Source organism: Lethenteron reissneri, unplaced genomic scaffold (genome assembly GCF_015708825.2).
Source record: "Lethenteron reissneri isolate LAM-NWPU_2019-01 unplaced genomic scaffold, ASM1570882v1 scaffold_281, whole genome shotgun sequence".
Classification (NCBI taxonomy): Eukaryota; Metazoa; Chordata; class Hyperoartia; order Petromyzontiformes; family Petromyzontidae; genus Lethenteron; species Lethenteron reissneri.
The window spans coordinates 1-12,449 of record NW_026891803.1 but is presented as its reverse complement, the minus strand read 5'-3'; the positions used below and the strand labels follow the sequence as shown (position 1 = coordinate 12,449).

The 12,449-nt window shown below is 52.0% G+C and overlaps 1 protein-coding gene across 1 annotated transcript; it reads left to right on the top strand.

Annotated features, from left to right (window-relative positions):
* Window positions 1–3,800: 3,800 nt before the first annotated feature.
* LOC133339788 (zinc finger E-box-binding homeobox 2-like) lies at window positions 3,801–12,432 on the top strand (the record flags this gene model as incomplete). The annotated part of the gene is made up of 7 exons (XM_061547935.1): window positions 3,801–3,857; window positions 4,843–4,909; window positions 5,436–5,614; window positions 6,845–6,944; window positions 7,639–8,942; window positions 10,410–10,542; window positions 12,298–12,432. Coding segments are annotated over exons 1-7 (1,975 nt in total), but the record flags the coding sequence as incomplete, so codon positions are not given.
* Between the last annotated feature and the right edge of the window lie 17 nt (window positions 12,433–12,449).

Sequence of the window (12,449 nt, the reverse complement as noted above, 5' to 3'; positions counted from 1 at the left end):
GTCTCTCTCCCTGTGTCTTTCTCCCATGTCTCTGTCTCTCTCCCATGTTTCTCTCCACGTCTCTTTCCCATGTCTCTCTCCCCGTGTCTCTCCCCGTGTGTCTCTTGCCCCGTGTCTTTCTCCCCCCGTGTCTCTCACTTCCCGTGTCTCACTCCCCGTGTCTCTCTCCCCGTGTCTCTCTCCCCGTGTCTCTTCCCCGTGTCTCTCTCCCCGTGTCTCTCTCCCCGTGTCTCTCTCTCTCCCCGTGTCTCTCTCCCCGTGTCTCTCTCCTGTGTGCTCTCTCTCCCCGTGTCTCTCTCGTGCAGCTGCTCCGCTCTTTGTGTAGGCCACGGGAGACACGGTTGTCCGAGGGAGACAAGGCAGCTCTAAGACCTGCTTTTCACCTGAGGACGGCTGCTTGCGTTGTGGCCGAAACGTCGTGAGAATTATTTTATTATGTTTTATTTTTATTATTTTATTACTTCCCTTCTGCGTGACTTTACCGAAAGAACCAAGAAGATGAATCCCTGCAGTCACGAAAGCTTTAAATCGAAAAATAAAACAATAGCTGTTATTTACCCCCAAAAGTCGCCTTGCGTATAGATGTTAGTGTATGAACACATCGTCCTGCTGCGGAGGGAGCTGGTAGGAACGTTGGGTTGCTCGCTCAGTGGCCTGCAGGGTCAACGGCCATGCTTATTAAAGGGCTTATGATGATGATGATGGGCCATTGTGCCCCAGGCTGTGGTCAGATTTGTCATCTTGCACTCCAACAGCAGCGCTTAGCAGAAGCCACTGGGTGGCAGTAAGTGGCTGGGCTCAAATATCAAATGACAATTCAATTCGCCAGTGTCCCTGTTGTTGTGTTGTTGTTGTTGCTGCTGCTGCTAAGTTCTCCCCCACTCTCGTGTGAGCTTGCCCATGTTGTTGTTGTGTTGTTGTTGTTGCTGCTGCTGCTAAGTTCTCCCCCACTCTCGTGTGAGCTTGCCCATATTGTTGTTGTGTTGTTGTTGTTGCTGCTGCTGCTAAGTTCTCCCCCACTCTCGTGTGAGCTTGCCCATATTGTTGTTGTGTTGTTGTTGTGTTGTTGTGAGTAGGTGGCGTTGCAGCCCAGTAACGAACACTGCAGTTTAACACGAAGTAAGTAAAGACTTGCATGACAAATATCTGCCATCTTGCTGTTGTGTTGTGGTGGTGTTAGATTGTTTAAATATGAACATCGTGACAAATATCTGCCATATTGTTGTTGTTGTGGTTGTTGTGTTGTTGTGTGTGGTGGTGGTTGTCTTGTTAGATTGTTTAAATATAAACGTGTTAAATATCTGCCATCTTGTGTTGTTGTGGTGGTGGTTGTGGTTGTGTTGTTAGATTGTTTAAATATAACAACGTGTTAAATATCTGCCATCATCTTGTGTGTTGTTGTGGTTGTTGTGTGTTGTTGTGGTTGTTTCGATATGAAGCTTTCGTGACTGCAGGGATTCACATTCTTGGTTCTTTTGGTAAAGTCACGTAGAAGGGAAATAATAAAAGAAGTTTCTGTTGCAAAAAACTTAGTCGCTAATGTCCAATACTATCGGTTTAAAACAATAAAATTTCAACCGCAGAGAAGCGTCGAGAAGCCCGTGGAAATTCCACATTCCCATGGCGCGAGTTTAGCCACAAGGAAGCCACAAGTCGCTGGCCAGCCTCACCATCCCACCCCTCGTTTGTGTATCGATCCCCGAGGGTCGATCAGCTCTGTTACTGTATTACTACCGTACAGTAATAACACAGTAACCACCTTCAAGAGCCGAATGGCTCACAGGGCTATACCTAATCAATGACCTTGAACTCGAACCTTGCAAACGAACTATTGACTCTATTGTAAGCGCTGGTTAATAAGAATAAGAATGCTGTTTTGTTTTTTTAATGGCACCATACAAGAGCCCTTGAACATTGAGATTGGGTTGCTGCAGTGGCTAGGAGATGTTAACTACCTCGCCTGGTGTGCAGGAGGTCGTGGGTTCATTTCCGACCCTAACGCCTGCTGCTGTATATTTGGAGTTTGCGTGTCTCTCTCTCATCATCATCACGGTGGCTAGGAGATGTTAACTACCTCGCCTGGTATACAGGAGGTCGTGGGTTCGATCCCGACCCTGACGTCTGCTGCTGTATATTTGGAGCTTGCGTGTCTCTCTCTCTCTCATCATCATCACGGTGGCTAGGAGATGTTAACTACCTCGCCTGGTATACAGGATGTTGTGGGTTCGATCCCGACCCTGACGCCTGCTGCTGTATATTTGGAGTTTGCGTGTTCTCCCCATGGTGGCGGGTGGATTTGTCTCCGGGTCATCCGGTGTTTACCTCTACGTTTAGAATCAACATGCGTTCAAAGTATTTGGCTGCTATAAACTTACACAGAGGCTGCTTTGTTGAGCTATCATTTTTGGCCAGGTCGCTTCTGTTAAAAAACCGACATGACTCAGTGGGCCTTATTTGTTAGAAAAAATAAATGTGCAAATCCTGCGGTCCGTGACAGTGACACGGGGACCAAATGCAGTCAAGGATACGTTCTTTTTTCAAGCGAACCGTCTCACTGGTTACGCTGTGAATTGTTGTTGCATTCAATCCGCACAAGCGGTGTTCATTTTTAGTGATATTTTTCAGCAACGGTGAAAAATATGCGTACGGTCGGAAAATTAAGCGAACTTTTTCGGGATAATAAAACCCCCCCAAACAAAACGTGTAAGACGTGGCAACGCTGTGCGTTGCTGTCACCGTGAATGGTCAGCCAGAACGGCATGGAATTAGTCTTTGCCGCATGCAGGAACACTTCCTCATAGGCACACAGATCCCCCGCAACCAGAGGTCGCAACCGGGTACCCGATACCCGTACCCTACCCGATAGCCGGCTACCCGTACCCAGCCAGGTACGGGTAGCCGTTTGCGACCCTGGTGCGGCCGGGTACGGATACGGGTCGGCCGTGAGTCACTGGTGAGTAACCGTTTGTCACTCATTTCGGGTAGGGTACGGGTACAGGTAGGGAACGGGTACCTGTACCCGGCCGGGTACGGGTACCCAATTGCGACCCTGGTGCGGCCAGGTACGGGTAAGGAATCAAAACCACGTTTGTGACCTCTGCGCGCAATGTAAAAGTTTATTCACAGACCTAAGCCATTAGTGGGACGGTGGGAGAAAAACAAACCTGGCCTTGGCAAAGCACGTGGCGTCAGTCTCGCCCGGTCATCCTCGCTGTCGATGTGATGATGTTCTAGATTTGAAGCTTTCGTGACTGCAAGGATTCATACTCTTAGTTTTTTTTCGGTAAAGTCACGTAGGTGAACAAAAATGATGTTCGTGTCAGATGTGCTAGACCACACACTGGGAATGGGGGGGCGGGAGGGGGGAGAATATATTAATAATAATAAAGTATCTTCTTGGTTCTTTCGGTAAAGTCACGTAGAAGGGAAGTAATAAAATAATACAAATAAAACATAATAAAATAAATAATAAAATAATATAATAATATAATAATATATTATATAATAATATAATATAATAATATCATATAATAAATAATAAAATAATATGATAATATAATTTTATTTCTCTTCTACGTGACTTTACCGAAAGAACCAAGAAGATGAATCCCTGCAGTCACGAAAGCTTTACATCGAAATAACAAAGCAATGGATCTTTAGAAGCGAGCGTGAAGCAATGTTCACCACAGTTGTCCTCCTGGTTGTTTCCTTTGAGTGACACCCTTGAAGGTAAAACCGTCGGCAAACGCGCTGACGCGCCGCTCTGCTCGGTCGCAGTGGCGAGCTACGCGAGCGCGGCGATGCGAGACCGCGACCCGGATGAGGACGACGAGGAGAGGCTGCAGATCATCGAGGAGGTGGACGAAGAGGAGGAGAAAGACGAGGTGGAGGGGCGGCGGCGGCGGAGGATGACGAGACGAACTTAGAGGGGACCGGTGTCAATCCGGCGTGGACAAGACTGCCGAGGCGCTGGGCAGTGCGCAGGACGGGACATTGGCGGAGTGCGATGTGCCGGGCAGTGGGGCCACTCGCCGTGGTGGTGGTGGCGGTGGTGATGGGGTGGTGGTGGCGGTGGTGGTGGTGGTGGCGGTGGCGGTAAGAGCGCACGTGCTCAGACTTTACAGCGTAGTTGTTAGCGTTGTGTTTAAAATGAAAGGGAAAAAAAAACACCTTAGTTCTTTCGGTAAAGTCACGTAGAAGGGAAATAATAAAATAATATTAATAAAACATAATAAAATAAAATAATTCTCACGACGTTTCGGCCACAACGCAAGCAGCCGTCCTCAGGTGGAGAACAGGTCTGACGAGAAGACAGACTCTATCTTCTGTCTTCTTGACAGACCTGTCTTCTGTCTTCTCGACAGACCTGGTTTTCACCTGAGGACGGCTGCTTGCGTTGTGGCGGAAACGTCGTGAGAATTATTATATTATGTTATATTTTATTATTTTATTACTTCCATTCTACGTGACGACTTTACCGAATGAACCAAGAAGATGAATCCCTGCAGTCACGGAAGCTTTAAATAAAAAAAAAAACACGTTTGTAGCATTTGTCGACTTAACAACAAGAACTAAATCCACAGAGTATATGTTCTGCTCCAGCGAGCATTGAGGCAGCTGTGATCGTCTCACTGGGTACCGATTCATTGCCACTGGTGGGAATTTCACATTCCCATGGCGTGAGAGACCAAAGCGGTGACGGGCTGAATCAACTTCCCATCCCCAAATGACGATTTGAACTCGCAGCCTCCCGATTGCGAGCGACTTTCTCTACCCCTGGGCCACGTGGCCAAACGTTATTCTGGATTGCGGCTAATTTCACCAAGCGATCGTTACGTTCAGCGGTTCGGGGTGGGCCAACCAGAGCCGGGCGTGCCACGCTTGTGGCAGCGGCATCGCAAGACACCCGGCAATTGCGTATTGCCAACGCAGGCGGTGGCATCTCCGTTAAGCGACGCATTCGCAGAGTGAGAAGCGGAATGAGAGGGAGGCGTGCAACTTAGATTAAGGCCATCAGTCTAACTCCGTTCTACAACAAACAAAACACGGCCAAACCAAAAACACTTTTCGAAAATCACCAAAACAAAGCCATAAAATCTTCTTGGTTCTTTCGGTAAAGTCACGTAGAAGGGAAGTAATAAAATAAAAAATAAAACATAATAAAATAATTCTCACGACGTTTCGGCCACAACACAAGCAGCCGTCCTCAGGTGAAGAACAGGTCTGTCGAGGCGACAGCGTCTAAAAGAAAACACCACCACGCTTGGCCATAAAAGCAATGAAACAGCGATCGTAGGAACCGTGACCGAATTTTCACGACAGACGACGTGAACAACACGGACCACCAAACTCGACAGCGGTCCGTCACATCGGTGGGATTGCGTCGTCTCTTCACGCACCACCAGCGGCCCCCTCGCTCCGTGCCTCCCCGCTAGGCCCGAGGACTCACGGCTCGTTTGCCGCGCCGCCGCTGCCGCCGCCGCCGCTGCTGTCGTGCCCTCACTGCGGCCGCGGCTACAAGCGTCGGGGCTCGCTGCGGAAGCACGTTCGCCGCCGGCACGAGGGGGCCCTCGCGGATCTCCACACATCACCGCGACCTCCCCGGGCGGGCCAGGTGACTGACCCCCCGTTTGCCGGCATCGTCGCACGTCTGAATGCGTCCGTCTGAATGCATCTGTCTGAATGTGTCTGTCTGAATGCGTCTGTCTGAATGCGTCTGTCTGAATGCGTCTGTCTGAATGCGTCCGTCTGAATGCGTCTGTCTGAATGCGTATGTCTGAATGCGTCTGTCTGAATGTGTCCGTCTGAATGCGTCCGTCTGAATGCGTCCGTCTGAATGCATCTGTCTGAATGCGTCCGTCTGAATGTGTCTGTCTGAATGCTTCTGTCTGAATGTGTCTGTCTGAATGTGTCTGTCTGAATGTGTCTGTCTGAATGCGTCTGTCTGAATGTGTCTGTCTGAATGTGTCTGTCTGAATGTGTCTGTCTGAATGCGTCTGTCTGAATGTGTCTGTCTGAATGTGTCTGTCTGAATGCGTCCGTCTGATGCATCTGTCTGAATGTGTCTGTCTGAATGCGTCTGTCTGAATGCGTCTGTCTGAATGCGTCTGTCTGAATGTGTCCGTCTGAATGCGTCCGTCTGAATGCGTCTGTCTGAATGCGTATGTCTGAATGCGTCTGTCTGAATGTGTCCGTCTGAATGCGTCCGTCTGAATGCGTCCGTCTGAATGCATCTGTCTGAATGCGTCCGTCTGAATGTGTCTGTCTGAATGCTTCTGTCTGAATGTGTCTGTCTGAATGTGTCTGTCTGAATGTGTCTGTCTGAATGCGTCTGTCTGAATGTGTCTGTCTGAATGTGTCTGTCTGAATGTGTCTGTCTGAATGCGTCTGTCTGAATGTCTGTCTGAATGTGTCTGTCTGAATGTGTCTGTCTGAATGTGTCTGTCTGAATGTGTCTGTCTGAATGCGCGTCTGAATGTGTCTGTCTGAATGTGTCTGTCTGAATGTGTCTGTGAATGTGTCTGTCTGAATGCGTCTGTCTGAATGCGTCTGTCTGAATGCGTCCGTCTGAATGCGTCCGTCTGAATGTGTCTGTCTGAATGTGTCTGTCTGAATGTGTCTGTCTGAATGTGTCTGTCTGAATGTGTCTGTTTGAATGTGTCTGTCTGAATGTGTGCGGGGGAATAGAAGTCGCGACGCGTCGTTGAGCTGCTTGCGGAGTCGCGCTTACTCGCCCCTACCCAACGCCCATGCTGAAGAGCTTCATAGCTCATCTGATTCTCTCCGGTAAAATTGTTTTATTATTCTGATTCTCACTTCGCACCTCTGTTCCATCTTTGCGCAGAAGGGTCAGCCTCCCGCTGCCGCGAGCCACAAGTGCACAGAGTGTGGGAGAGACTTCAAGAGCAAACACCACCTCAAGGAACACTTCCGCATCCACAGCGGTGAGTGTGGAACAATTGCGACGTTTGGCAGAACGCACCCACCGACGTGATTTCCTTCATATTCTTAGGTTTTTTCGGTAAAGTCACGTAGGTAAAACATCAAAATTAATGAAAATAAATAAAATTAAAATCACGACTTGATGCAGCTAATCCGGCTGTGACGGTCCCACCTGATGACGGAGACTTGTGTTGCTTCCGAAACGTCGTGATTTTTATTTTATTTTATTTTCATTAATTTTGATGTTTGACCTACACGGTGACTTTACCGAAAAAACCTAAGAATATGAATCCTTGCAGTCACGAAAGCTTCAAATCTGTGATTTCCTTCCTGCGCGTGTGTCTACAGCGCAGGCCGCATTCACCGCGTCACACGCGGCACTTTGGATGATGCGTTTATAATGTTTTGCTTTGACACGACGACTTTCGCGACCGATATCGTCCACAATTCTGGCTGCCCACCTGATGACGCTGGTTGTAGTTACTGGCGAAAACGTCGCCGCACTTGAATTGCAAATGTCGTGGGTTTGCTCTCCAGCACGCCGGCGTGCTGAGCTCGTGTAATGAATCGGCACGTTGTGTTTCGCGTCGCAAACTTTACGAACCGGCCGTGTCGGTTTTTGACGACGCGTCGTTCACACTGACGCGATGTAACCCAGAAACCTCCATCGTGGCTGTGTTTGTTTGTAATTTCCAGGGGAGAAGTCGTACGGGTGCCCAATTTGCAAGAAGCGCTTCTCTCACTCGGGCTCGTACAGCTCGCACAAGAGAGCCAACAAGTGCGTGGGCTCCGTCACGGCGGACGGCGCGGCGCGGGAGGCGACATCTCCAGTTGCCGCTGCCTCGACGGCTGACGCCGGCAAGATGGAATGGGCCGTCGCCACGTCTCCCAAAGCCACCCAGAGCTCAGGTCACGATGACAACGAGGACTTCCTGCGGATCAGTGGACCGGAGGCCACGGGTCGTCCCGCCGGCAAGATCAAGACCAAAGAGCCGGATCTGCACGAGCGTTCTTCCGACGTGGAAGGGGCGGCTCGCCACGCGTGCCGCTATCGCCACGAACCGTTTCCGAGCGCAGTACCTCTGCGCCAACACGAGCGCTACCTCTGCAAGGTGAACGACGAGATCGACGCGTCGCCTCAACCGGCAGCGCCGCAGCCTCCGTCTCCGGCTCAACGAAAGAAGTCGAAGTCGTCGGCCGGAAAGGGGTTGAAAGGGAGCGGCGCTACCGGACTCGGAGACCAGTCGGCTTCCCTGAAGTCGTACTGCCTTGCCGGAAGTGTCGAGGCGAGTCCCGAGGAGTCGATGAAGATGTCGTTGGCCATGAACCTCCCCAGAGACGTTTTCTCCAAGTGGCTGGAGGAGAAATTCAACGCGGCGGGCAGAGCGCCGGAGCACCGTGCGTCCGGCTCTCCCTCCCGCGAGCTCGGCCCGGCATCGGCTGGGCACGCCGGCCACGGCACGGAGGGAAGTCCGGAGCGGCACCTGGCGGGCTCGCCGACGGGTGCCCGATCCGACTCGGCGGCAGGTCACGCGGAGAGCGGGCAGCCCGCCGGCGTGGCGGACGGTCCTCGCCGCGGTCGAGACCAGGCCCGGCCGCTCGACTTGTCGGTGCCAAAGTTGAGCACGGCGAGGCTCGGAGAGACGGGCTTTGTCGAGTTCCACGATTCGAGTGGCGTTGAGCGCCAAGAGGAGCCGTTGGACTTGACTTACGCGAAGAGATCGCACGGCGAGCTGGACTCGAGTGCTTCTCACGTGACCGACGGCTCGAGCAACAACGGCGTTGACCGTTTACACGAGAACAAGCCGACAATGAACACGGTCACTTCCAGCTACGGCAACGGTCCCGTGCTCGCGGCCTTTCTGCCGCCCGGTTTGATTGCGGCCCTCCACATGGGTGACCCCGGCCTGAGTCCCTACACGGGCCTGGACCAAGCAGCCTTGCTGTCCCACGCGGCTGCTCTCGCCGACTTCCACGATAAGATGCGCCACTTTGCACAGGTAAGAGCAACTGCTTGGAGTATCTCTGTGATATCTGTCTGCTTATATGTCTGTCTATGTTTCTGGTTCTGTGTTTAATCTCTCTCTCAAATTTAGCATTCTCAGGAAGAATGTAATCAAGCAGGTAGGGTGTTGACCGTTATGTTATCCGACTCTCTGTTGTATTACATTACATTTCTAAGTATACTAGATTTGTGTTTCTATTTCGTTTATACCTGATGACGATTGCTTGTGTTGCAATCGAAACGTCGTACGCTAGTATTTAATTTAAATTATTATTTTATCTTTATACGTGACTTTACCGAAAGAACCAAAGAATAAACTGCTTGGAGGTTGCGCTGTTGGACTAACACGGAAGCACACGCGCACCGGTGGTGCCGCCTTGTGTTTACAATTCACGTGTTGAACCTTATTCATTGTGCGGAGAGATAGATGCGTGAATGTTTCATTGCTGAAATCCTTCGTATTACGTGATGTTGCGTCGAACTAGGATCCACATATTAAAGAGCGGGTCCCTCCAGATAAAATCTTGATGCAAGTGAGTCTGCCTCGGCTGATGAGACACTGTATGTCAAATATCGATCCCAGAATCTGCTTGTTCTGAATCAACGCTGCTGACATTGTGCACATCCACAAGGATGTAGCTGAGTGATTGTAGCTGGGTGAGTGAGTAGCTGAGTGAGTGAGTAGCTGGGTGAGTGAGTAGCTGAGTGAGTGAGTAGCTGAGTGGGTGGGTAGCTGAGTGAGTGGATAGCTGAGTAAGTGAGTAGCTGGGTGAGTGAGTAGCTGAGTGAGTGGGTAGCTGGGTGAGTGAGTAGCTGGGTGAGTGAGTAGCTGAGTGAGTGAGTAGCTGGGTGAGTGAGTAGCTGAGTGAGTGAGTAGCTGAGTGAGTGAGTAGCTGGGTGAGTGAGTAGCTGGGTGAGTGAGTAGCTGAGTGGGTGAGTAGCTGAGTGAGTGAGTAGCTGAGTAAGTGAGTAGCTGAGTAAGTGAGTAGCTGAGTGAGTAGCTGAGTGAGTGAGTAGCTGAGTGAGTGAGTAGCTGAGTAAGTGAGTAGCTGGGTGAGTGAGTAGCTGAGTGAGTGAGTAGCTGAGTGAGTGAGTAGCTGAGTAAGTGAGTAGCTGAGTAAGTGAGTAGCTGAGTGGGTGAGTAGCTGAGTGGGTGTAGCTGGGTGAGTGAGTAGCTGGGTGAGTGAGTAGCTGAGTGGGTGGATAGCTGAGTGGGTAGTTGAGTAGGTGGGTGGCTGAGTGGGTGGATAGCTGAGTGGGTAGCTGAGTGGGTGGCTGAGTGGGTGGGTAGCTGAGTGGGTGGCTGAGTGGGTGGATGGCCGAGTGGGTAGCTGAGAGGCAAATACGCAAAGGAGACGAAATTCCGTCGGTTAACCTCGGCGGCTCACCGGCGATCGCGCTCCACAGGGAGAGTCTCCTGAGCGGGGAGAGGGAGTCCCCGTGGGCTCGGTCGTGGTGACAGACTCGGGAGCTCCCGCGCGCAAGCGGCAGAGGGGGGGAGCGCGTGCCCGGGAGCTCGTTCGCCCGCGACCTGTCCGACGAAACCTTCCAGGAGAGCGGCCCGTTGTTGCCGCGGCACAAGTACGAGCACGCAGGTACGCGGCGTCGCGTCCCCGCGCGCTTGCGCTCACGGGCGGCGGGTTTCATCCATCGTGCGCCGCTCTCACGCGTCTTCTCCGGAGGCGGAGGCAGGTGATGAATTGTAATAATCGGATGACGCGCGACCGTCGGCACTCGCTTAAGTTTTTAACGAAATGGAAGAATGAACGGCATGACTGACACGCCGTGTAATGAACCGGCGTCGCCCACTAACACGATTGTGTGCGCGGTTGGGCGTGCATGCGTGCGTGCGCGTGTGTGTGCGTGTGTGTGCGGTGTGTGTGCGTGTGTGCGTGTGTGCGTGGTGTGTGCGTGTGTGCGTGTGTGCGTGTGCGCGTGTGCGCGTGTGCGTGTGTCGCGTGTGCGTGTGTGCGTGTGCGCGTGTGCGTGTGTGCGTGCGTGTGTGCGTGCGTGCGTGCGTGTGTGCGTGTGTGTGCGTGTGTGCGTGTGTGTGAGTGTGCGTGTGTGCGTGCGTGCGTGCGTGTGTGCGTGTGTGCGTGTGTGCGTGTGCGTGTGTGCGTGCGTGTGTCGTGCGTGTGTGCGTGTGTGCGTGTGTGTGTGCGTGGTGTGTGTGCGTGTGTGCGTGTGTGCGTGCGTGTGTGCGTGTGTGCCAGTGTGCGTGTGTGCGTGCGTGGTGTGTGCGTGTGTGCGTGTGTGTGTGCGTGTGCGTGTGTGCGTGTGTGCGTGCGTGCGTGTGTGTGTGCGTGTGTGCGCGTGCGCGTGTGCGCGGTGTGGTGTGTGCGTGTGTGCGTGTGTGTGCGTGTGTGTGTGGTGTGTGTGCGTGTGCGTGTGTGTGTGCGTGTGTGCGTGTGTGCGAGTGTGCGTGTGTGCGTGTGCGTGTGTGCGTGTGCGTGTGTGCGTGCGCGTGCGTGTGTGCGTGCGTCCGCGTGGGTATTTTTGGTTTCTGGGTGTCGCTGCCTCGCCGTGTCAACGCGCTGCTCACCCACCAAAACCGGAGTGCAATTAGCAGCACAGCTGGTGTTTATTTGTAAAACCGATTTCATGTTGAGGCTTATCATGTCGGCGGTGAAGAGTATCCCCAGTGGGCACCGCTGTGTTTACCGCCCCCGTTTCATGCCGTCAGCCACGTGAAGTGAATCTCGCAGCCTCCCCAGCCTCGCTGATGTTTTATTTTACTAAAAAACCCGACTAACTCTTATTTCTACCAGGTAAGGCCCACTGTGCTATGCAGCTCTTTTTCAGAAGCGACCTTGCGATCACGAATTGTAGCCCAATTAAGTGGCTTTTCGTGTGGAAATTCACAGCAGCCAAATAATCTAAATGCCTGTTATAAATGTGTGTGGGGGGGGGGGGGGAACCCAACACACCTGGAGGAAAACCCACGCCACCATGGGGAGAGAGAACACGCAAACTGCAAATATACTTCTAGATTTGAAGCTTTCGTGACTGCAAGGATTCATACTCCTAGTTTTTTTGGTAAAGTCACGTAGGTAAAAAATGAAATTAAAATTAATAAAAATAAAATAAAAAAATCACGACGTTTTGGAGGCTGTATACAGCAAATTTGGCTGTGACGGTCCCCACCTGATGACGGAGACTTGTGTTGCCTCCAAAACGCCGTGATTTTTATTTTATTTTTATTAATTTCATTTTTTACCTACGTGACTTTACCGAAAAAACTAAGAGTATGCAAATATACAGCGGGCTATCAGCGCCCGGTTCGAACCCACGACCTCCTGCATGCCGTGCGAGGGCGATAACCCCGCCCCGCCGTTCCCTGTCCGTCGCAGGCAGGCGTCCCCACCGCTGCGAGGTGTGCAGCAAGGCGTTCAGGCACAAGCAGCACCTGATCGAGCACTCGCGGCTGCACTCGGGCGAGAAGCCGTACCGCTGCGGGCGCTGCGGCCGGCGCTTCTCGCACTCGGGCGGCTACTCGCAGCAC